This window comes from Phocoena sinus, chromosome 1 (assembly GCF_008692025.1).
Source record: "Phocoena sinus isolate mPhoSin1 chromosome 1, mPhoSin1.pri, whole genome shotgun sequence".
In the NCBI taxonomy this organism is placed as follows: Eukaryota; Metazoa; Chordata; class Mammalia; order Artiodactyla; family Phocoenidae; genus Phocoena; species Phocoena sinus.
In genome coordinates, this window is record NC_045763.1 from 176,672,415 (window position 1) to 176,696,878 (window position 24,464).

The 24,464-nt window shown below is 42.0% G+C and overlaps 1 protein-coding gene across 4 annotated transcripts in view; it reads right to left on the minus strand.

Annotated features, from left to right (window-relative positions):
- Positions 1-24,464, minus strand: part of LOC116750941 — a 300,839-nt gene that overhangs the window by 20,272 nt on the left and 256,103 nt on the right. For 3 of the 4 annotated variants that reach the window (XR_004349173.1, XR_004349179.1, XR_004349177.1), the window contains one exon: positions 22,538-22,613. Coding sequence is in view for 1 of the 4 variants with exons in the window: in XM_032626421.1 (XP_032482312.1) it covers positions 21,923-22,016; positions 22,538-22,613 (170 nt within the window). In the remaining 3 variants the exon portion in view is untranslated. Of the gene's footprint in view, positions 1-21,922; positions 22,017-22,537; positions 22,614-24,464 lie in introns of all 4 variants that reach the window. The other variant, XM_032626421.1, reaches the window with a different exon arrangement.

Here is a 24,464-nt window from a genome sequence, read left to right on the forward strand (position 1 = left end):
ATAATATCAGTATACATAAAAGATTTAAGCACCCAGTATATGTATGGGAAATGAATATGGGCCAGATGAGGACATGTTTATAGAAGTAAAAAAACTCAATATGGATTTACACACAAAGAGGCAGAGGCACTATCACCATGATGAGTATCCGTAGGTCTCTAGTCCTGTGCTTACTGGTGTAAGATTTTTTTCTTAAATATTATATAAACATTGAAAAAATATTTATTGATTGTCTTATCTGTCCTAGCAGTTAAAAAATACGTAAAAATATATATATTATATCGAGACAGACAATAAATAAAATATATAAAAATATATAATATGCTATATGTTGAAAAATACTAAGGAGAAGCATAAGGCAGGGAAGGTTGCTAGAAATTATGAGTGGGAGAGTCATTGCTTTAAATTAGGTGGCCAGCGAGAGCTTCACTGAAAAGGTGGTGTGTGAGCAAAGCTCTGAGAGATGATGAAGGAAGCCTTGTAGATATCTGGAGGAACAGCATTCCGGGAGGAGGGACAGCATGAGTGGCAGCTCTGAGCGGGGAGATGCCTAGTGGGTTTGAGAAAAAGCCAGGTGAGCAGTGTGCCTGGGAAAGAGAGTGAGAGGAGAGTAACAAGAGACACAGTCACAGAGGGAAGGAGGGCACAGGGGCGAGGGTCTGGCGAAGCCTTGAACAACGCTATCTTTACTTTTAGTGAGGTGAGAAGCCGTTGGAGGAGTGAGACCAGAGAAGTGAAATTATCTGTTTACGGTGGATGATTATTCCAGCTGGTGTGTCTCAGGGTCACTGTTGAAGGGAAGAGATCAGTTAGGAAGCTATAATTGCAGCATGGGAGAGGCCATGGTGGCTTAGCCTGGGTGGTAGCAGTGAAGGTAAGTGAGAAGTGTTTGGATTCTTGACCCTATCATCAAATTGTTTACTGTCCACTTACGAGAAAAAGTCCAGACAATTTTAATAATATTTTCTTAAAAAGAGGGAAATAGATCATTAGGAGCAAAGTGGTATTAACGAAGTTATAAATTTAAGACGGATTTGGGAAAAAAGTTAAATTAAACAAAGTGAGACACATGTGAATGACTAATAGTGTTTAACTAAAAATAACTGCTGATATTCATTGTGCTCACTTCATGCCAGGGACCAGGTAAAGTCCTCTGCATGCATCAACTCCACCCCCGTCATCTCCACCACAAACCAATGAGTAAGTGGCTGCTGCTGCCCCATTCCTACATGAAGAAACCAAAGAAAGTCTGGAAAGGTTAGGTTGTCCAAGGGCCACAGCTGCAGTTCCATTACGATCTGTCTCTTATCAGAGACCACGCTCTAAGCCAACACTGTTCTGATTCCCTATATAAGGGAGGGATGGGAAGGACCTTCTAAACTGGTGAATCCATGTGAGCGAACGTTAGGAATTCGCAGCGTTTGATGATGTCTGGGTGAGAATGACTCGTCTTGGGCAGAAAGTTCATGGTGGGGAACAGTAAGAGCAAAGTGGAGACTGTAGAAGAAGTCCTTGAGAGCTGCGCAGAAAACCTGCAGTTCCAGTGACGAGAGAATGAGGATCTACGATGAACATGGCAGAAAGGAGTAATTTACTGGGTGCAGGATGAGTTAGAGGCAGTAGAGATCTGGCAAGTAGAATAGCAAGAAACAAATGTGATAATTCATATGAGGTAATAAGAGCTGGTAAAATAGGAATGGAAAGGAAAAGATACATCTCAGCAACATTTCTCAGAAAGAACTTTTTTTTTTTTCAAAATCCAGCATAGAATTTGGTTCTGAGTTGTTTATCAAAAATATAGAATTTAGACTCCAGGCCAGGTCCACAATTAGTTGTATGAACTTGGACAAGTTATTTATCTGGAACATGTCTTCATCCATAAGCGAAGATGTCGTAGATTATCTCTAATTTTTCTTCCTCCTCTACATTACTATGATGAAGATTTGTTTACCTGTTTCTAAGCTCCAGCTTAGAACAATGTGAGAGGCTTTAGCATTTATTTCTTTAAAGGCATTAAGGTTAAATTTCATCCACAGTGCATGGTACCATGTTTGGAACAGAGAAGATGCTCAAAATCATTTCCTGAATCGAAGTGAATTGAATCAAGAAATCATCAAAGAAAAAGTATGAATTCTAACCTCATGCCCATAACTGACAAAGCCTGAATACGAAAAAGAAAATGTTCAGAACTTGTCACTATTCTTTCCTGCCCTGCTCACTTTCTCAGCCAGGCCTGTTCCGAGCGTGGTCCCTGGACCAGAGCATCACCACATGTGAGGGCTTGCTGTCCATGCAAACCTCGGTTGCCACTGCAGACGTCCTTGCCCAGAAACTCAGAGGTGGCCCAAGAGTCTGTGTTGTTAACAACCTCACAGGTGATTCTTAGGAACACTGAAGTTTGAGAAGAACTGCTCTACACTACCCTCAAAATCTATTTATTTAGTTATGGCCCAGAATGGGATCCTAGACTTAGAACCGGAGTTTTTGATTAAGATATTTTAAAATACAAAGGTTACTAAATAACTTACCTATAACATGATCACGTGACACACAGACATAGCTGAATGCGTACGCGTGTATATGATCACCCCAGGCACTCTTCCAAACTAGAAGTCACCTCACAGCCCCAGGAAGCAAAGCTATACCTGTGATAATAGTTATTCCAGGGGCTTCCATATCTTCCCAGACACCCTTTACTATAAGAACGTCTCCAAGAAGCCAAAGACAGAGGTAGCTTTATCGGGAAGGCCGTGCTCATCAGCTCTGTCTAAGCAAAAGCCGTTATACAAGATGAAACGACACAAACAAGTCTGTTTGCTTGCTTGCTTGATTTTCCAACCGGGAAAGATGATCCTTTCGAATGGTTTTGCCTCTCAGCTCTTTCTGTTGAGCACAATGAAGTAGAGAGAGTGTAAGCTTTGAGAGCTGACAGATATTGGTCCCAAACTTGCTTCTGCTTGTTTCAGCTATGCAACCTCAGACAAGTTCCCTAATCTCTCTGAGCCCCAGTCCTCATCTGGAAATTAAATAAGACACTGTGAGAACAGCACAGTGTTTGACACAGACGAAGTTCAAAACGTATTTGCATCCCCTTCTTCCACTTCTAATTTGTCCATAATTTTTATTTCCAGACCCCTTTCCCAAACCCTAGAACTGACATAGAGAATAAGCTCCCCTCCACCCCAAGCCCAATGGGATGCACTAAGGAAATATGATTTGGGGAAGTGTGTGCTCAAGTATCTCTAATGCTGATTTCCAGATGCTCTGACCCCACAACTACCCACAGGGAAAAGGAAGAGAAACACCCTTCCCACAGCAGGGCTTTCCTCATTTCCAGTGCTACAGAAGAATGATCACAGTTCCCAGAGGAAGACTGTCAGCCTTGGAGGCTCTTGGCTACCACGAGGGCATTTAATAGCCCCGTCAGCATGACAGGCCTTTGGCCTCACTCCCTATTACTTGTCCTAACCTACCACTTTACTGTAAGTAAAATCTTATCTTTTACAAAGTAAAGAACAATCATCTTCAACATTCCACATTCCTACTTTCTCAGCTTCCATTTTGTCTGAATGATAACAGAGGAGACACAGGGAACAACTCTACTTCTTATTAGTTAGTCAACGAAGAGCCACTTACAATAACATTCACTCCAAACAGAACTCATCCATGTGCTGTCTTGGGTCAAGATCCACTTTCTCACCTGAACCTGAGAAATCTGTCTTTTGGTGGCTCTATCTCAGAACACTTGGGAGTAGCATTGCTGATAACAAACATGCCAATGTATACGAGGATGAACAGTTAGCCGCTGAAGTTCTATCGTCTCCTTTTATCTCTTTGGCACTGTTTACATTAAACTTCTAATTCTAAAGTTCTCCACTTTGTGCCTACATCAGGCTTGTAAAGTCATGAATTATAGAAATTATAGCCATAAAAATAATTAGTTCAAAAGCCTTGTGATAGCCATACCATGTGAGAAATACTCTTGTCTGAATAGTAAAGTACTTTAGATCTTTAGTTCAGTTAACACATATCTTTGCAAAAAGAGAAAGAGGAGTGTGATGGGGGAGGGGATGGGCACGGGGGGGGGGCGGGGGGAGCGGTGTAGGATTTTGCATTGATTATGGGGCCTCCGTGGGCTAAAAAACAATAGCGCATTTCATTTTAGGTTTAAGCTAAATGAAATACAAAAATAAAACCACATGCATTTCTCCTTTGGCATCACAGGCTCATCGGTAGGGTATTATCAAATTAGATGTGCTCTGACCGTAAATTATTTAAAGTTACAGAAAAATTCTAAATTCTTGATGTTTATCCCTTCTAAATCTTAAGAATTCTTTCCGCATTATAGGACCAAAAAAATAGAAACAGGCAATGAAAATGAGAGGCCTTTTGGTTCCGAATTTCCTCTGCCCAAGCTGCGTGCGGGGCGAGGTCAAACACACTACAAGTGTGTGGTCTGGCCGCCGCTTTCCTGACACCCTGCCTACCTGCAGGCGGCAGGGAGCTCTCTCTCTGCACGCCCTTCTCCGTATGGAAGCAGGACCACCCGTCACATCAAACCAACAACATCTCTACTTGGCCCTTGCCTCATTTCATCCTACAACCTGCCATCAATTCAAGTTTATTCATTATCATTCAACAGGAGGTCTTCTTTGTTTCTGAGAATTTTTCTTAACCACTAAAAATGAATTCTCTTAGGCCACAAGCTTACCAGGGCAAAGCAAAATATATGTTTTGTGATAGCAAAAACAGGCTAACTGGTACAGTTGTGGCCAATGTTACTTGAGTTAATTCTATCTGGCAACACTTTGGGCTTCATCAGCTTACAGAGATGTTTTCTTTTCTGCTCCAGGATTCCCAAAGACATTCCTGGTTTCAAAGAACGGAACAGTTTATTATTTCAGTCTGTGTTAGTACTTGGAGACCAAAGAGATCTAGTATATTGCTTTTTATAGTCGGTTAGTAACCACCATGCCAAGATTCATGCTGCATTCTCTTTTTTATGGTGACTTCTGCTGACACACAGTGAGTTAGGTTGATTCCGCTCAATGACTATAAAATAGTGACTGTATTACTTGACAAATAAGCTGTGCCCCCAGCTCAACTCTTGAAACTCAAAGGGGTATATGTCCTTAGATAGACAAATACATAGATACTTATAGATACATACATACAGATATATAGTATTTGCCTCTGTCATGGAAAGAACTCACATTTTGTTGTTATTAACTCTTTCAATCATTAAGTAGCTAAGGTTGTGAATTCACCCAGTCAAATTTGCAAACATAATGGTTTTCTTTATTTAAGGCAGTCAAAAGGGAATGGGATTTATATTTATTAAGCACCTATTATATACTTGGTTTCATGCCAGGTGTTTCATGTTTGTTCTATCATTTAAAATTTCACAGCCTTCTAAATCTCACCCTATAATTCAGAGTTGATGTACCACCAATACAGTTTTCATGGAGGAAAGGCACTCCAATCAACAGGGATGGTTGGAAGCATTCAAGTTCAGGATCGAAGAGACCAGGACACACATTCTGCCTCTACTGTGTGTTCTTGAATGTCAAATCCTTGTTTTTTATTATAAACTGGGGATAATAAAACTACCCCAGGATGTGTTTGTAAAGATTAAAGGAGACAATGCAAAAAAGAAGGTTTGCTTCTTTTTCCTCTCCTTCCTCTCTCTACAGGTTTCTCTCCTGTCTCATACTCCACTTCTGTTGGCTTGTCAACTAAAAAAATCAGAAAATGGTAAAACTGAAAGCAGTCTCAGTGACCATCAAGGGACTTCATTCAACAAATGAACAGAATAAGGTCCAAAGTGTTTAGAGACATTGACACAGCTAAGTGGTGGCAAACTTAGTAAAACAAACAAACAAAACCAAAAAACACCCAGATTTGATGCCGTTTCTGTTATACCTAGCTAAGGTACATAGCTAAATTAAAGATTAGTCATGTGTTACTCACCCTCCACACCCCCTCTCATTCTAAACTTAATTAAGAATTCTTAACCCTCCTACACTGTTAGTGGGAATGTAAATTGGTGCAGCCACTATGGAAAACAGTATGGAGGTTCCTCAAAAAACTAAAAATAGAGTTGCCATATGATTTAGCAATCCCACTCCTGGTCATATAGCTGGACAAAACTATAATTCAAAATGATACACACACCCCTATGTTCATAGCAACACTGTTCACAATAGCCAAGACATGGAAACAACCTAAATCTCCATCGACAGATGAATGGATAAAGAACATATGGTACATATATATATATATATATATATATATATATAAAATGGAATATTACTCAGACATTAAAAAAAGAATGAAATAATGCCATTTGCAGCCACATGGATGGACCTAGAGATCATCATACTAAGTGAAGTAAGTCAGACAGAGAAAGACAAATAACATATTATATCACTTAGAGGTGGAATCTGAAATATGATACAAATGAACTTATTTATGAAACAGAAACAGACTCACAGACAGAGAACAGACTTGTGGTTGCCAAGGGGGAGGGGTGTGGAGGAAGGAAAGACCAGGAGTTTGGGATTAGCAGATGGAGACTATTATATACAGGGTGGATAAACAACAAGGTCCTACTGTATAGCACAGGGAAATATACTCAATATCCTGTGATAAACCATAATGGAAAAGAATATGAAAAATAACATATATATGTATAACTGAATCACTTTGTTGTACAGAAGTTAACACAACATTGTAAATCAACTATACTTCAATAAAATAAATTTAAAAAAAAGAATTCTTAAACCTCTGTGTGATGCAAACTGTGAATGTATAGTTCTATGTGCCTCAAAATGTATATAGTGACAGCCTGCAAATATTATCCACATGCCCTACTTAACAGTTGCAGCTCCTGTTCAGATAATCATTGCTATGCAGAAATGCTGACCCACTGTTGCTGGATACTTTGCAAGAATAAACAGACATCTGAATATTGATGTACCAATAGAATTTTTTTCTATTTTTTTAAGCATTAAGAAGGCCAAACAAACCACCAGTTTTGCCCTCTAGAATAATGGATAAAGTGAAGAAACAAGGATTCAACGATCTAAGACCATCCATACAAGGTCAGTACTTGGTAAAGGAATTAGGGGAGAATAGACAACTCTTTTCCTCCTACTTTCTGTTTCCACTGGCTTTCACTTTAAACTGGGTAAAAAGTGAGCTTTCGCGAGCTTGTTCTTTCATACTTCCTCTGCATTCTTTGAAGACCACAGCTCACAAATAAGCCCTTAGCAAACAGTTGTCAAATGATTCACTGGTTGTGGGGCTGGTACTAATTTCCTTCACCTCCCATATACACTTCCTTGATTGCTTCATTCTTTCTCCAAACATTCATTCAATAAACATTCGCTGAGCACCCACAACCTCTCAGGCCCCGTGCTGGAGGTGACGAAGAAATAGATAAGAAACGGCTCTACCTTCAAAGAACTCCAAGTCTAGAGGAGGTCATGGATACGGAATCGAGTAACTCTTTTTGATGATATATAAAAGTTATATCGGGGATGATTCCCTTTCAAGTGGCATTTACTTTACTTCCCACCACATCTCACATGGCCACGGAAGAGCTCAGAACCTTAAAAAAAAAGAGCAGCTGTCAGTAACGATCAACACAACGGCGAGACGTGGTGTATGAGAACGGATATAGGTGGTTTTACAAGGACCACGTGATTGTGTGGGACACGCATGTTGAACAGAGATTGCAGACACCTAGCTCCACACTTCCTTTTGCAGCCTTTGGTGTCAGTAAGCCATGCGTGGAAGGCTTTGCTTCCGGAATAGGAAGACTGATTAACCTGTGAAGTTCTGTATTACTCATCTCAGCAATCATTTGCTTTTCCCAATGCAACACATAAAACTCGTACAAGGCACAGCAAAGGAACTTAGTTAGGTCACCCACATTAATGCAGGACATGTTTCTATTGACAAGTCGTGGGGACACTATCTGTTAAAATGTATAACGAAGCCAAAATATGCTGGGCTTAAACAAACAGCATCTCTGAGAATCTCAGATCGCAACTTATAATCATATGACAGTTCGGGGGTAAACGATTCAGCAATTTTTGTTTAAATTAAGCTACCCCAAACTATTCTAGATGAAATTATATTCTGGATACCTATTATATGCATAGTACTCTTATAGATACTGCAGAGAGAAGAAGATATACAAAATATCCTTCTGATTCTCAAGGAATTTGCAATCCAGTTGGGGGAGGAAGTTTTAGGCACATGAAAAAAAGAAGTAGCAAAACCAGGCACACGCAATACATTTCCAGATGACTGATGTTGATAATCAGAGATATGTATAGAGTTCAATAACCATAATTATGAGTTAGAGCAATCTAGAAAGAAATCGTACTTGATGTGAGCTTTGGAAAAGAGAACCAGTCGGATAAAACAGAAGAATAATAGACAGAGGAATAAGAACAAGGAGGAAAGGAGAGTGGAGCAAAGGCAGAGGAGTGGGAAAGTGGGAAAGCTTTAGGGAAGTTTAGGAAACAAGGATTGGACTTGGCTGAGGCAGGAGAAGAATAAGAACTAGGGCTGAGAATCAGGAGGATATCAGACTAGCGAGAACATGAATGCAAAGCCAAGGAGTTCAGACTTCCTTCTACAGGTAATGCTGAGCCACTGAACACTTTTCATCAGCAGAATGATGTGATAAGCCTGGAGACTGGGTGCGGGAGAGAGAGCAGGAGTTAGAGGCAGGACCAAGTACGTGGGGAGAGATGAGAGGTTCCCATGATGCTAATCATTTGGCATTTCTTCAGATGAATATAGTCTCTAACTAGCTTGTTCAGTATCTATTTAGTAAGGTGTGAAGGAATGTTCTCTAAGCCTAGATTATATGCCACTTTATATTTAAAATAGTTGTATTATGGTCACTGAATACAACATTGTCACTCTTCTGGAACTTTCTGGTTTTCAAGTTAAAAACTCTTTCCCACTTTTCAGAATTCAGGCTTTCCCTCTTCCCCGCCCCCGCATGTGATTCCTTGTAACATTCAAATTCTTGGCATGGGTTTAAAATGTAGATCACGAAGCCCACCCCTTACCCCGGAAAATAGTGCTATACAGTGCATTATTCATTTTCAGAATTTCAGGGCATTGAACTGCCTACCCAGAGGAACTCTCAGCTGACTAGTTTCAAGCTTGATGGTGTGGCCTTCTTCTCACTGTGCAACTTCCTATGTACGTGTCATCAAAATACTCAACCCAGGTGGGTCAGTGTCAGTGAGGATGAGTTGGTTCAATTTTCATTCTTGGGCACTGCCTCTTCTGGCAGGAGTAAGACCAAGATTCATCTGGCCAATTATGAAAGTGACATACTTGGAGAACTGAGTGACATGGCATTCATTCTGACGTATCATATAGATATTATAACGTCACATAGACAGGGAGCCCAGACAGCTGCCGCGCTAGCACACCTCATTCCCTGAAAGTGATTAGGACCAACTGAGCTTTCCCTCTTCACTATTCCGTTCAATAAAGTCAGTTTGACAGCTCTAGGATGGCTGCCACCCACTTGGGCAGAAACCAGGTGGAGCCATGCACTAAGGTTCAGATTTGCATAATCACAGAGCCCAGGTCACCCAAGGGTAATGTTAAATTTGACCGTATCTCACCTTCCCCCATCTGGTCCTGAACTTGGTAAGGTGGCTCTGGGGCTACCTCTTCAGCTTTTACTCGTATCTGCTAGAAAAACGCAGGTGGGCAGCAGAACAGTCTTTCTTGGATCTGGCTGTAAATCACATGACTTTCTCTACCAGATAACCTCATTGGACTGTAAAATTCTTTAACACTGAACCAACCGAGTGAAATCCATACGTAATGAGGCACCATAATTCATAGCATCGATCTGTAGTCTCTTTTTTAATGTAGCCTGCTTTAGTAGATCAGACACTGAAAGACCCCTACTCATTTCCTCATGCCCGTGCCAAATAAAATATTCCATCCCCCCCAAAAAATTTACAGAACAAAACTCTGAACAGAAAGATGAATACAGGCTTTGGTAACACTGTGTTTTATTAAATCTTTTAATCGAGAATTCTTGAGACCAAAAACAGAAATTACCGTGATTAGAAACTTTAGATCTCTAAGAGACCTTCATAAGTGATCAATAAAACTACTCTAAGTTTCAAAACTGACCATACTGCATGAGTAGAATATTGTGAGAAGCAAGTGGACAGTTGTTAACCATTCCGTCTGAGTGAGGTTCTGTCAGTTGTGGAGAATGAATTGGCGGTTTTGTTCACACACACACACACACACACACACACACACCAAAGATGAGTGTAAGAAAACCCACACCACCACTGAAAGTACAGACCTCGCCAAGAGAAATATGAATTCTCTCTGAACATGCCCTGTCATCCCGCTATATGTTTCATTCCAAAGCTTCGACTCTGTCCACATAATCCTATATAGGAGAAGGGAGCCATTTCTCCCTAAAAAGAGCCTTCCTTAACAGCTGCTATCCGAGGGTCGACAGAGCACAACACGACGCAGCCCTCTGTCAGCAGAACCAAAACACAGTCTGAAATCAACAGGAAAAAGGTACACATTATGCACTTTTCCAAGACATAGTTCCGGAAATGTGGAGTTTGTGAGTTACTAATCATGGGATCCTATCCTTACTTCTAAAGACACAGACAAAGCTGCTCTACCGGTTTGATTACCTCGTGCATACAATGTCCTGTAGAAGAACGCGTGCAAGACCCGGGGTGAGAAGATGGGCAGACACTGCCACTGATCACCTATGGCAGCCTGAAATAGACAGTTTTCTAGATCTCAGCTTTCCCATCTGCACATTAAGGGTGACTTGTAGATGGGTCTTTACAAAACAATGACAACTGAAATAGGCGCTACAACAGAATAAGGGCTGCGTGGGGGAAAGGTCTACTCCAAGTGCTTCAAGAAGTTAGGGAGAGGCTCTGAGGAAGTGACGTTTAAGTCACAATTTGAAAGATAGGAAAGAGTGAATCGAGCAAGTAGAGGTGGAGTAGGGAGGTGAGTTAACTGTGAAAGGGTGATTTTGCACGAAGGAACGTTTCGAACTTTACCACCAAAGTAGCAACACTCAACAGCACGCCAACCAAGAGAGCCAGTATGTATTACAGAAAACATTACATCACACCTCTTAATTTTCTTTGCTTTTTCCACCGCCTGTTCCCTGTGCATCAATAATCCCTCCATATGTGTTATTTGAGCTCTTACTGCTGACTCAAGTGTTTTTCAAAGTATAATCATGATCCCCAGAGAGAACTGGCTTAGAAAAAGTACGTTCTGGGGCTCCACCCTGGAATGACTAAACTGCAGTGTCTGGGGGAGAGGCCCCGGAATACGCATCTGTAACAACCATGTCAGGTGACCTCGGTGGGCTGGGCACTAAGCTAGGTGTTGCACACAACAGCAGAACACATGCTCGTGTTCCCTGACCACAAGCACCTCACAATACAGTCTAGGCAACAGGGCACATGTACCTGAAAATATACGTAACACGGTATCTTGTCAGGATACAGGATGTAACCCACCAGTGGCTGAGGAAGGAGTTCGGGTGTTGGAGATCAAGGGAAATATCAGCTTCTGCAGTAACTAGATGCCTTTTCATGGTACACCCTGTAAAGTAGAAGTGAGGCTAAAACCCTATGAATTATACGGGATTCGTGAGGGAGCATTAGACAGGACACGTGGCTCAGAGACCAAGCGACATTATAGATGTTCTAATCAGTATCAGGGGAACATTTGTGCAGTAGAGGCTGGCCTGACATCTTCAACCACAGACCACCTGGGAAACACAGATGAAAAGCACAAATGAATAGGGCACAGGAGCGCTGGGACTGCAGCACAAACCCCACTGGAAAAGCTGATCCAGGAAAAGTGATCTGAGTCACCAGGAACTCATAATCTAGGAATTCCACCCACCTCTTCAGGCTTGTTCTTGTTCACTTATAAAATCAGAACTGCCCACCCCTGAGGTAGCTCTGGTCTTAGAAAGGAGAAATGCTATCCATCCTGCAGCAGAAAGGCTTTGGCTCCGGATCAAACCACACCCGTAAGTAACTGTGGTTATCCAGCCCTGCTTCCTAAATCGATGCTTAGATTGAGATACTTTACGAAGAAGATTTTTTACCTGGATGCTGCATCCTTCTTTCTTATGTTAATCTCCAAGGTCAGTCTGGACTTGATTTGGACTGGATTTTCTGCTCACCCAGACCTTCAATGCCCTTTACTCTTTCCTGCGTTAATTAATCTTGCTGGACTTGACTGCAGGCCTTCAAATAACATCACCTCTCTGGTGTTATATTACAAGGGCAATCAATCCTGGCACAAGAGATGTTCACAAGCAAGTGCAGAAACGAAGGAGGGACAACCTGTCCCACTGCTTCCCCTTTTTCTCCATCTCTCTCCTCTCAGTTCTCGAAGTATCTTGATGGCCCAAGGTTTTGAGAAGCTTTCCTAGGGTACGTCTCCAACTGTCCCTGTGCCGGTGATCATTCAAGTAAGCTTCTGGATACATATACTACTAGCAACTCCCATCACTAGCAGCATATGTCCAATTCCGAAGCGTATGGATGAATAATTGAATACAAAGAGATTTGACGTTCCACTGTGGAAAGGTTTTCAACAAGTGGTTTATTAGTTTATGGAGGTGTATTACACACAATCACAAAAGTCATCACTTTTATGATTTTATGCCTTCGCTTATGCATCTCCAAAAGTCAGGAGTGTCGGGCTCCTTCATCCTCATCTGTTAAGGCCCCGCAGAAAACCTACCTTTGTGATCTTTTCAAAGGGTCACTACCTGCCTCTGCCTCTGGTTCATAACAGTGTGTTCAGAGCCATGCTTATCAGACTATACGCTATTTGGCTGTATATGTGTCTATCTAGCTCCTAGGTGGTCAGCATGTCAGACATGGGCTTTGGATTCAGAGTGTCAGGGCCCTATCATTTACTTCCTGTGGGCCTTTAATAAAAGAACTTAAACATGCTTGGTATTGGAATTTTCTTCTATATAATGTCATCAGTAATATCTATGTAATGGGATAGTTGGGAAAACTAAGTGAGAAAATTAATAAAGAGGTCTCACAGTGCTAAGTACAGATTAAGTGCTCAAAATGTCAGCTGAGTTGATTAAATCAGAGCGACCAGTGTGCTTGTGCCCACAGCGGTGGCTGGTTTTTTTTGTCACATACTGAAAAGAGTTTTCATTTCTCAAAAACTCCAGTCAAGAAAAAAAGGAATAGTTTTGTTCTGCCTTCAGTGCCCTGAAAGTTCCCCGAAAGAAACATAACATGAACTATATAAACCCCAAAATCCACAAAGTTCTACCAACTATCACCTAAAACACAGAATTTTCCCAATTCCTCCTCATTCGGTGTTCCACGCAATTATTGAGAAGGTGCTGGTAAAAATAGTGCTTTCCCTTAAAACAAACTCATTGACCTTTTGCCCTTTCTAAAGGTGTTTCCCTCTTCAACATTTGAAGAACTATAATGTCTCATTTTTCCCACTGAGTAACCAGTGACCACATAAGCAAGCTGCTGACTGAAATACTGGGAAAGAAGAGAAGGGTAAATGAACCTTCCCTGGGAACTACTACTTACATCACCAACCTACCCTGAACACTTCTGATACACTCAGAGACTAATCTATCCCTACTGGAGAAATTGGTACTCCTGAAACATTAAGATACCAAGGAGTAAGCACATAGTTGGATGAATATTGGCAAGTGGTCATAATAGGAAATTGGAAATAGAACACTATTCGGACATTAGTAGGGACAGATAAGTTGAATTTGCTTTTCAAAAGTTACCTTACGATTTCTAACACATAGACCCCCAGAGAGTGGGCAGTAAAATATGTTTGAAAGTGTGACCGTGGATAAACACTCTAAAATCTGAATTTTGAGCAATGGTGTGAGAGCAAGAAGCCCTCAGGTTTAGTTAAGAAAGAAAAAAAAGGGCTTCCTCTGAAGAATTCATCATTGCCACTTAGGTGACCTAGGATTTTGACTACTGAGAAAGACAGGAAAGTATTAGCATACAATGGAGAACTGGAATGAAAAAAGAAAAGGATCTTTTAGTAACTTAAACATATCACCACATCTTGTTAATTATCATCTAAGCACCTTCATATTTCAAATTCCAGGGGTTATCATTCCCCTCTTACTTGTTCTTTTTTTAAGAAAAAAAACTTTTATTTATTTTATTTATTTTTTTTTATAAACTTTTGGCTGTGTTGGGTCTTCGTTGCTGTGCACGGGCTTTTCTCTAGTTGTGGCGAGCAGGGGATACTCTTCGTTGCGGTGTGCAGGCTTCTCATTGTGGTGGCTTCTCTTGTTGCAGAGCACGGGCTCCACGCACTCAGGCTTCAGTAGTTGTGGCATGCTGGCTCAATAGTTGTGGCTCCCGGGCTCTACAGCCCAGGCTCAGTAGTTGCGGCACATGGGCTTAGCTGCTCCACGACATGTGGGATCTTCCTGGACCAGGGCTCAAACCCATGTCGCCTGCATTGGCAGGCGGATTCTTAACCACTGCGCCACCAGGGAGGTCTCTTGTTCTATCAGCTGCATTTAACACATACAGGCCTCCACCTTTGAAAAGCATTTTCTTTCTTCACTTGTTCAAAGAGCTATCCCTCTTCGGTCCTTCTCCCCAATCCTATTCCCTGATTCTTCACTGGACCATCCCCTTCTTCCTTCTTCTCCTTCTCAGTTCCTCGATATTGAGGTTCTTCTCTGGCTGCACTTACAGCACAGGTGTTCTCACCACGTCCCATCTGTGCGCTGGTGTCCTCCAGGTTTCTGGCTCCAGCCCTCTCCTCTCTCCTAAAAGCCAGGCTACTGTATCCAGCTGTGTTCAACATCTCCTAATGGGCTTTGCAGATGTAACACTTATCAAACTGAACTCCTGCTTCCCACCCAGCCACCTATCCAATGCTGTTCCTCTTCCCAAGTCTCCCCCATGTCACTTAGTGCTGTTATCATTTATCTGTCGCTCAGCTCCAAAGCCTGAAAGCTTCTTTGATCCTCTCTTTCTCTCACATCCTACGTCAACTCCTTCAGCAGATCCTGGCCACTCTTTGTCCAGATTTTATTGTGAATCTGGACTCTTCCTATGACCTCCGCTTTGTCTAGTGCCCTAGTTCTGGACCAAGCACCATCAGATTTTCCCTAGATTCCTATACAGTCTCCTATCTGATCTCTCTGCTTCCATTTTTATATGCCTTTCTCACCTAAGTCTATTTTCTAGAGCAAACAGGGATTTTTTTTTAATGTAAATAAAATCCCATCATTTTCTTCCTTGGAAACATCTAGTGACTTCCCATATCACTAAGGATAAAACCCAAACTCTTTAGGTTGGTCTACAAGGTCTTCCATTATCTAGGAGCAGTAACACTTTACCACTACCTCCGTCACCACCCATGACGTCATAGTCTCCCACCACAGAACCTTGGACCTGCTGTTCTTTCTGTCCAGACGCACTTCCCCAAGAGAGTCCCATGACTTGTATCCTGACTTCTTTCAGGTCTCTGTTCAACCACAACACTCCCCTAAAGACTCTCCCTGACACCTGTTCCTTACTCTCTATATTATCCTCTACTTCTTTTTCTCTCATGGCTCATGTATCACTACCAGGCATGACATCATTTATTCATCTATTTGCTTACTGTCTGCCCCATCACTATCTTAGAATGTAAGTCCCAGGAGGGCAGGGCTGTATCTGTTTTGATCTCTGCTCTACTTCCAGTGTCTAGAACAATTCCCGAAACATAATGGGAACTACTAAATTGTTTTTAAATAAGATTAATTACTAATTGAATATATGTAAGCTATTTATTTAGTAAGCCACACGTGGCTCATATTATGGGTGTAGTCAATCTTAATGAATTCTCTTGATTTTATCAAGTCCCCAGGTGAATCCCTATGAGCCCGGCTGACAATAATGGACAAAGTTCGGCATCCTTTTCTGTTTGTATGAGCGAGATGTCACTTATACACAAATGCAAGTGTTACTTACATTAACAGCAACCAAACCTGGACACTAACCAGTTCCCAGTGAACTAAAAAGTAATATAATATTATCGATAAGTCTGAAGGCACATAGAGTCAAGGAGCTTAAGGCACCAAACATATACAAAGAAAGCACGCAAAGAAAAAGCAAGTGATGAGTCTTCACACATGCGGTAGTCAACCTGAGATCACAAAACCATGGGAGGAAAAGATCAAGGCCAAATCATTTAATTCACCTCCACATGACCAACCTACAGAGTTTCCACAGAAAACGGAGAACCTTCTAGGGCCATTTACTATTGTCTGTTCTCTAGAGTTTTCAGAAGACAGTATGAGGTCTACCCACGAAATCCTTCAGTGAATAGGTCCAAGAAGAAACATCTTGGGGGACCCACTGAATGATGACATAATGAATCCAGGCCTCCACACACACCTTAAATGGAGTACAGGTGTCCCAAGGGGAGTTACTCATGAATATCAAGTTAAGCCTTCTTAGAGATTCCAGGAACTAAAAGACTTTCACCATTAGTCACTTTCACAAGGGCTCTATGCCATTTACTTCTGGCCAAGGATCAGGACAGTCATGAGGGAAACCAGATGCTCAGCTTTCATGACAAAATCCTGGGGATTTCTCATGGACAGTCCCCTTCTCTTGAGCAGTTTCAAGTGCATCCAAAAACTAGGGTCATGCACAGAGATACACACACACACACACACATACAGACGCATGCTAACTCAGATATATCACAAGAGATTACAGGAAAGACATGGATCATTCACAAGTTCCTTTTAGTTTTGCTTTTCCTAATTTATCTTTTTCATGTTTTGGAAAGGATAATTAGACTAATGTATCTGAGAATTATGGTATTTGCACATTTGGGGAAGATTCAATCAAGGAAAAGCAAGTTGTTACGTAACATCAGGTATTTTCCACCTGTTTTTAAATTTTTCATTCATAGTCCACATGCTGAGTGAGAGCAGAGTCAGAACGGCCTCCTCTTCAGCACGGGCCTGATGAGCAGCCAGTATCAAAGACCTGCTGCTGGCCCATGCACACTCTTGAACCGAAAGTAACTATCATGAAATAACTATGAAAGATGGCACTGGATGTGGTTATGGAACATGCCTTCTAATCCAAGGGAGAAACCAGGAAAAGACAAGAATGAAGTCAGATAGGAAAGTAGTAGGTGAATGCTATGTAGGACTGAATAAGTGGTTGACTTACATTCCAAAATAGTCTCTCATGAAAAAAAACCTAAAAATAATTCTATCTCACTTTGTTCTGATCTAGCTTCGCTCAGTGGTCTAAAATAAGATCTGTAACTTTTCCCCTTTACTCATCAAATACTGTATATGTATATAAGCAAATATATATATATATATATGTGTGTGTGTTTATATATGTATAGAATCAAGTAGGCACAAAATATATTCATTTACTTATTCAACAAATATGTACTGAGCACCTACTCTGTGACGAGCACTGCTCAGATACCAGGGAAATAGCAGTGGACAAAAAGACAAAAATATCTGCTCTTGTGGGAGCTATATTCTAGCACAAGGAGACAGACAATAAAAAAAAAGTAACAAGTAAATACACAGAATGTTACATGATTATAACTTGTGGATGACAATCAGGGAGGAAGGATAAAGTGTTTTGAAGGGCTGCAGTGCAAATATGGTAGTCATGGAAGACTTCATTGAGAAGCAAAGACTGCTGCAAAATCTGAAAGAATGAAGTGAACAAGTCATCCAGATACTGAAGGGATATTCTTCTAAGCGGGAGTGACAATTGGTGCAAAGGGAATGTGCCTGGCATGGTCCACCATGGTCGGTGGAGCAAAGCACTCAATGAGGAGATGAAGTTAGATTACAGAAGGTCAGACTGTTGAGAGCCCGGTAGTGACTTTGGCTTTGCTCTGAGTAAAATGCAAAGTCAGTGGAGGATTCTGAACAGAGGAGTGAATAATCAACTTTTTAAAAATGGATCACCCTGGCTGCTATTCTGAGAACAGACTAAAGGTGACAGATGAAGTGGAAGATAACAAGGAAGACTAGACAGGAGGTTACTGCTGTGATCGAAGCAAAGGATAATGATGTCTTAGACTAGGTTAGTGGCAGTGGCAGTGAGATAAGAAGGAATCAGATTCTGAATATTTTGAAGACAAAGCTAACAGAATGTACTATAGACAAGATGTGAGAGGCATCGAGATTGACTCTAAAGACTGTGGCCTGAGCACCTAGAAAATGGAGTTTCCATATGTCCATGGAGATCAGAAAAAAACTGGCAAGAGCAAGTTAAGAGTGATGGGAAATACAGGGACTTCCCTGGTGGCACGGTGGTTAAGAATCTGCCTGCCAATGCAGGGGACACGGGTTCGAGCCCTGGTCCAGGAAGATCCCACATGCCACGGAGCAACTAAGCCTGTGCGCCACAACTACTAAGCCAGCATGCCACAACTACTGAGGCCCGCGCACCTAGAGCCCATGCTCTGCAACAAGAGAAGCCACCGCCATGAGAAGCCCGAGCAGCGCAACGAAGAGTAGCCCCCGCTTGCTGCAACTAGAGAAAGCCCGCGTGCAGCAACGAAGACCCAATGCAGCCAAAAATTAATTAATTAATTAAGTTTTTAAAAAGTGATGGGAAATACAGACATCTTAATTTTGAGAGAACAATTAAACATTCAAGTTGAGATACTTCAATCTCGAGTTAAAAGGAGAGATCCAGGGCTTCCCTGGTGGCACAGTGGTTGAGAGTCCGCCTGCCGATACAGGGGACACGGGTTTGTGCCCCGGTCCGGGAAGATCCCACGTGCCGCGGAGCGGCTGGGCCCGTGAGCCATGGCCGCTGAGCCTGCGTGTCCGGAGCCTGTGCTCCACAACAGGAGAGGCCCACGTGAGAGGCCCACGTACCGCAAAAAAAAAAAAAAAAAAAAAAAAAAAGGAGAGATCCAGAGAGATATATAAATTCAGCTGCTTTTCAGCATATGGATGGTATTAAAATGACAGGAATGAATGAGATCACTCAGGAATTAGTGAGAACAGAAGAGAGAAGTGGCCTTGGGCCACTTCAAAATTAAGAAGTCAGGCAATGAAGAGGAACAAGCGATGGAAAATGAAAAGAAATGGCCAGTAAAGTAAAAGGAAAATCAGGCTTATTCTGGAAGACAAGCGAAAAATACACCAAGAAGGAAGCGATAATCAACTGTGTCTGACTTCCCTCATACTTCAGGTAAGAGGGGGATAGGGCACAGATCTTGGTTGTAATGACACCAGATCTTAGTGACGTAGACAAGAGCAGTCTCTGAAGTACCGAAAGCACGAGATTGATACAGGATGAGATGGGAAACTGAAGACAGCGAGCACAGTTGACTATTCCATGGAGATTTACCACTTAAAAAAAAGGGGGGAGGGGCTTCCCTGGTGGCGCAGTGGTTGGGAGTCTGCCTGCCAGCGCAGGGGACACGGGTTCATGCCCCGGTCCGGGAGGATCCCACGTGCCGCGGAGCGGCTGGGTCTGTGAGCCATGGCCGCTGGGCCTGCGCGTCCGGAGCCTGTGCTCTGCAATGGGAGAGGCCACAGCAGTGAGAGGCCCGTGTACCACAAAAAGAAAACAAAAAACAAAAAACAAAAAAAAAAAGGGGGGGGGGGAAATGGGGCAGTAGTTAAAGAGGGGTAGTGAGACCAAAAGATCTCATTTTTTTTAATGGGAAAGGAACAGTAAGGACTTGATCCTATTTACATGCTGATGGAAAAGATCATGCTAGCAAGGGGAAAATTCCAGAGAGAGGAGAATCACGGGAGCAATGTCTTTCTGCAAGGGGAGGAGTTGACCCTGGACTTGAACATGGACCATTCCTCTGTGGTAACAGGAGACAAAGTAGAATATATAGTGGGCACAGAAGTCGGGTGTGTGAGGGAATGAGTTTGCAGAAATTCTCCTCTAGTTGCCTCTGTTTTCTCAGTAAAATGGGAGACAAGATCTTCACGTGATAGTAAAGATTCAAAGAATAAAACTCACAACATGATTCAAGTGAAAAAACAAAAATACCGTCCAGAGAGAAAGGGCCGAGACGTGCTGGTATCCTGCCATCTCTTTGCAGACAAACATCTGCACAGGGTTCAGGACAGGACAAGAATGTGCTGACGTACGCGGAGTCTCGACCGGGCGCACGCCACGTCGGGGCGGGGAGAGCCATGCACTTACAGATGCACTTAGAGGAAGTGAAACTCAGTCAAGTCAGATCTGGCTGTTACTTCTGCCTCCAGTTTTGGCCAGACTCGGCCATTGCTGCCAATCGGTTTCAGTTTTACACACCAAAAAGTTCTTCATGCACTTAAACTTGGTTATTTGGTGGAGGTGGCGGGCACAGGGGAAGGACAGGTAGAAGCAGGGGACATGAGGAGTGGAGAGGTATGTATTTTGTTTGTTTGTATTAAATTGGGAGAAATCCCAGTTTTCTAGGTATTTATATTTCTGTTGCAAAGTCATCAGTGCCCTTTTCCACAAAATTTTTTCTATTTCAAAATTGACCTAAAGGTGACTATTTTTATACAGACTGGAATTCTCTCATATTTTAGTGGAATTTAAGTCGTGATACATTATTTTTTGAATTAGAGTGAAAGAAGTAGTATATGAACACAACACAAAGATTTGCTCTGAATGGAATGAGTCACAAGATTCAGTGAAAACTATATATAGCTTATCATTCCATGTTATATATAATTAACTACAGAGGTTATATCTGGGACTCTGTCATCAATTCCCAATGCTTATTCATTCATTCAACAAACGTTTTTTAAGTACCGACTATGTGTCAGGCACGCAGTATACAGCAGTGAAAAAGAAAAGATAAAGATCCTTGCCTTCATGAAGCTTATTATGTTCAAGAGGGAGAAAAACAGATAATAGACAATTAACTTAATAAATAAGAAAAAATTCATATGTAAGAAGTTCATAAGTACAAATGCGGAAAAAAATACAGCAGAGTCAGGTAGAAGGGGAGCTCGTTTGCAATATAAATGGTGCAGTCAAAGCAAGTCTCATTGAAAGTTAACACCAGGACAGAGACTACAAAAAACTGAGGGCGTGAGTCACATCAGCTCACTGGGGCAAAGAGTCAGGCAGAGGGAACAGCAAGTACAAAGGCCTGGAGGGGAGAAGGTGCAGGCGAGTTTACAGAAGTGTGAGGGGTCAAAGTGAGGGTGGTGGGTGACCAGAGGAACAGCAGAAGATAGAACTGGCTATCTTTGTAATTTGTAGGGCCCAGTATAACATGAAAATCGGGGGTCCCCTTGTTCAAAATTTCAAGATGGCTCTGGCAGATCCTTCAACCATGCACTGGGACCCTATGAGCACGGGTCACACATCCACAAAGCCAGCTTTGGCAGGAGATGAGGTCAGATCAAACAGGTAAGAAAGTGAGGGAACATATCTGAAGGGCCTTCCAGGCCCTTGTAAGAACTTTGACTTTTACTCTGAGCGAAATGATGCATCATTGGAGGGTTTTAACCAATCAAACTTACAGCATCTGCATTGAAATTAGTCAGAGGGGCCCAAAGAAGAAACAGGAGATTAGACAAGAGACTGCTGCAATACTCCAGGTGAGAGATGACAGGGGCTTGGTCCAAAGATAATATTTGCAGAGGTAATAAGAAGTACCAGACTCTGGATACATCCTGAAGATGAAACTCATAGATTAGTGATGGGTTTTATGTAGGGAGAGAGAAAAATTTCAAGAAGAATGAAGAATGACCCCAAGGTTTTTGCCCTGAGGAACAGAAAAATGGGAGTTGCCCTGAGTTTAGACAAGGAGGTCTAGCCAGATGCGGAGGTGGTGGAGAGGGGACAACCAGGAGGCCAGTTCTCACCCAGGCGTCTGAGATGCCTCTTAGACACTCAGGTAGTGGAGACGGGGACCTGGCAGTTGGCTTCATGAGTGTGAGGCTCGGGAGAGTGGTCAGCCTGGAGGTATAAATGTGAAAGTGATCAGAAAAGCTGTAATTCTGCAGTGCAACTAAAAGTGAAGGTCTCAACGGATCTAGATTCTCCAAAAGTTCTAGACTAATCAAAATTCTTCTTTGTGTGCCACACTGATCTTGGCTAATGACACTTGCATTGTAATATTTACTTTTTACTCCATTCCCCTTTGATTGAAGTCTTTCTTTCTTTCTTTTTTTTTTTCTCTCATTTAACGGCTAAAACTGAACACCAAGGAGTTTGAAATGTGACTAAGAAGTTGGGGGAACACTGTTTCTAAATATCACAATTAGTTTTGTGCACCAGCAGTAGACTTTGATTCTGGAACAGACTATTTTTTAATCTCCACAATGACCCTTCTGTTACATCAATGGAAAGAAATATTCATCTATTACATCTGCGATGTCATCATTAGTCTAATGTAGATAATAAGTTTTCTGGAATAAATATAATAAATATTTGGGAAAGTTGACCTGTAGGTTGAGCAGAGGTTGCATATTACTTACGCTTGTCCATGGAGAAAAGAACTGTCCAGGGATGTAAAGGACCAGCAGTGGACCGCGTCTGGACTTTTGCTTGTACCTGGTGAGAGAGTTAGGTTTTTTGTTAGTTTTAGGAATTGCTTGTAGGAAATATGGAACAGAAGGGGCAGCCGTTACTGCTTTCAAGCAACGCTGTGGCATGGGGGTAGGGGTTGTTCAAAGGAGGCAAGAAATTGGAGAGAACCTGTTCTGAACCAAATCCACAGCTCCAGCGTGTCTTCCCAGGAAGGAGGGGCGCAGCAGTTTTAAGAGAATCTGGACGCGTCTCCCTCAGCAGGACCCCTATCACCCCCGGAGAGGCGCCCTCAAGAGAGGGGCCTGGGGAAGGGGGTGTAAAGACAGGAAACCAGGCAGGGGGGGCAGTGCAAGACAGAGAAGGAGAGGAGGGGACACGTGGCAATTTATGTGAGGCACCCCTTTCAGGAGTGCAGAAATAATTTGGAAATGTCTTACAGAAGAGGAGGGATATTCAGTCGTTACAGCAAAAGACAGTCAGGGTCACTGTAATTGAGCTCACTGTTTACTGACACCATTTTTACCCCCAGCCTGATAAAAAGATGCGTGTACAGATATATATTCTAGTTCCAAACAGGGCATTAGGTGCTGGCTTCTCTGAAATGAGTTCTCCTCCAATGAGGTCTGCTAGCCACAGCGAAGCCATGCAGGCCCGCTTCATTTCTCTAAGCTGAGTGAGGTGTACCCGTATTCTTTCCAATCTTCTCCCTGATTTCCTTTTTCCTTCCCTCTGTCTCAGTGGGAGAGATAAGTAGGAAGTGGAATCCTAAATTAGGAGGTTGGGATTAAGATATACACACCACTATATATAAAATAGAGGATCAACAAGGACCTACTGTGTAGCCCAGGGAACTCTACCCAATATTCTGTAATAACCTATATGAGAAAAGAATCTGAAAAGGAATAGGTATCTGTATATGTATAACTGAACCGCTTTGCTGTACACCTGAAACTAACACACACCATAAATCAACTACACTCCAACATAAAATAAGAATTAAATTAAATTTGAAAACCTGAATACAGTTTCCCATTGCTTATTTTAAATAGAAATGCAGTGATCCTTACTGTGCAATATCCCTGACTCCACTTTCATACTTCAACTAGATGAGGAAAACCTAGAGATGTCACTATTCGGTAACTCGGTATAATATGGGTTATAATAATGTTTGTAGTGCTTATAAGTTCAATATGAAATGGAGCTTTTCTCCCCCTGCAGTTTACATTCAGTGTGTTCTCAGGTTTGAAGATAGCCTCTACTGGGGGTTATATGAAGGGGTAGGAAAAGGTGAATTGACCCTAACACACACACAGAAGAGGAAATATGTCTCCTTTTCCTATCTTTAAACATATAAGTATGTCCTGCAGTTTCAAACTGGATACAACATGACTAATTGCTTTACCTGACAACAAAACTCTAAAAATATATGTAAAAAAAACATTTAGCTTTGTAATCCGAAAAGAGCAAAAATATTTTAGGATTAGATCATGTATGTTAGGTAATTTTGTCATTCTGGTAAGTCATATAAAGTAGCGTTTCTCACCCTGGGCACTACAGACACCGGGGCTGGATGCTTTTTCACCGAGGGAGGCCATCCTATGCGGTAGAGCACGTGGACCGCCATCCCTGGCCTCTAACCAACCATGACAGGACTTCGGCACCTGCACACACACCCCCCCCAAGCCCAGTCATGACGATCAAAAGTATCTCTTAAAGTGGCTAAATGTCCCCTGGGTGGCAAAATCACCCCTGGCTGAGAACCACTGACACAGAACCTATTACTATACAACTAGGATAGAGACAAATTAATTTTCATAATATAGTTTGTAATTCTTTCATTCTGAGCAAGCATTTTGAAGTCATCAACCAAGGGAA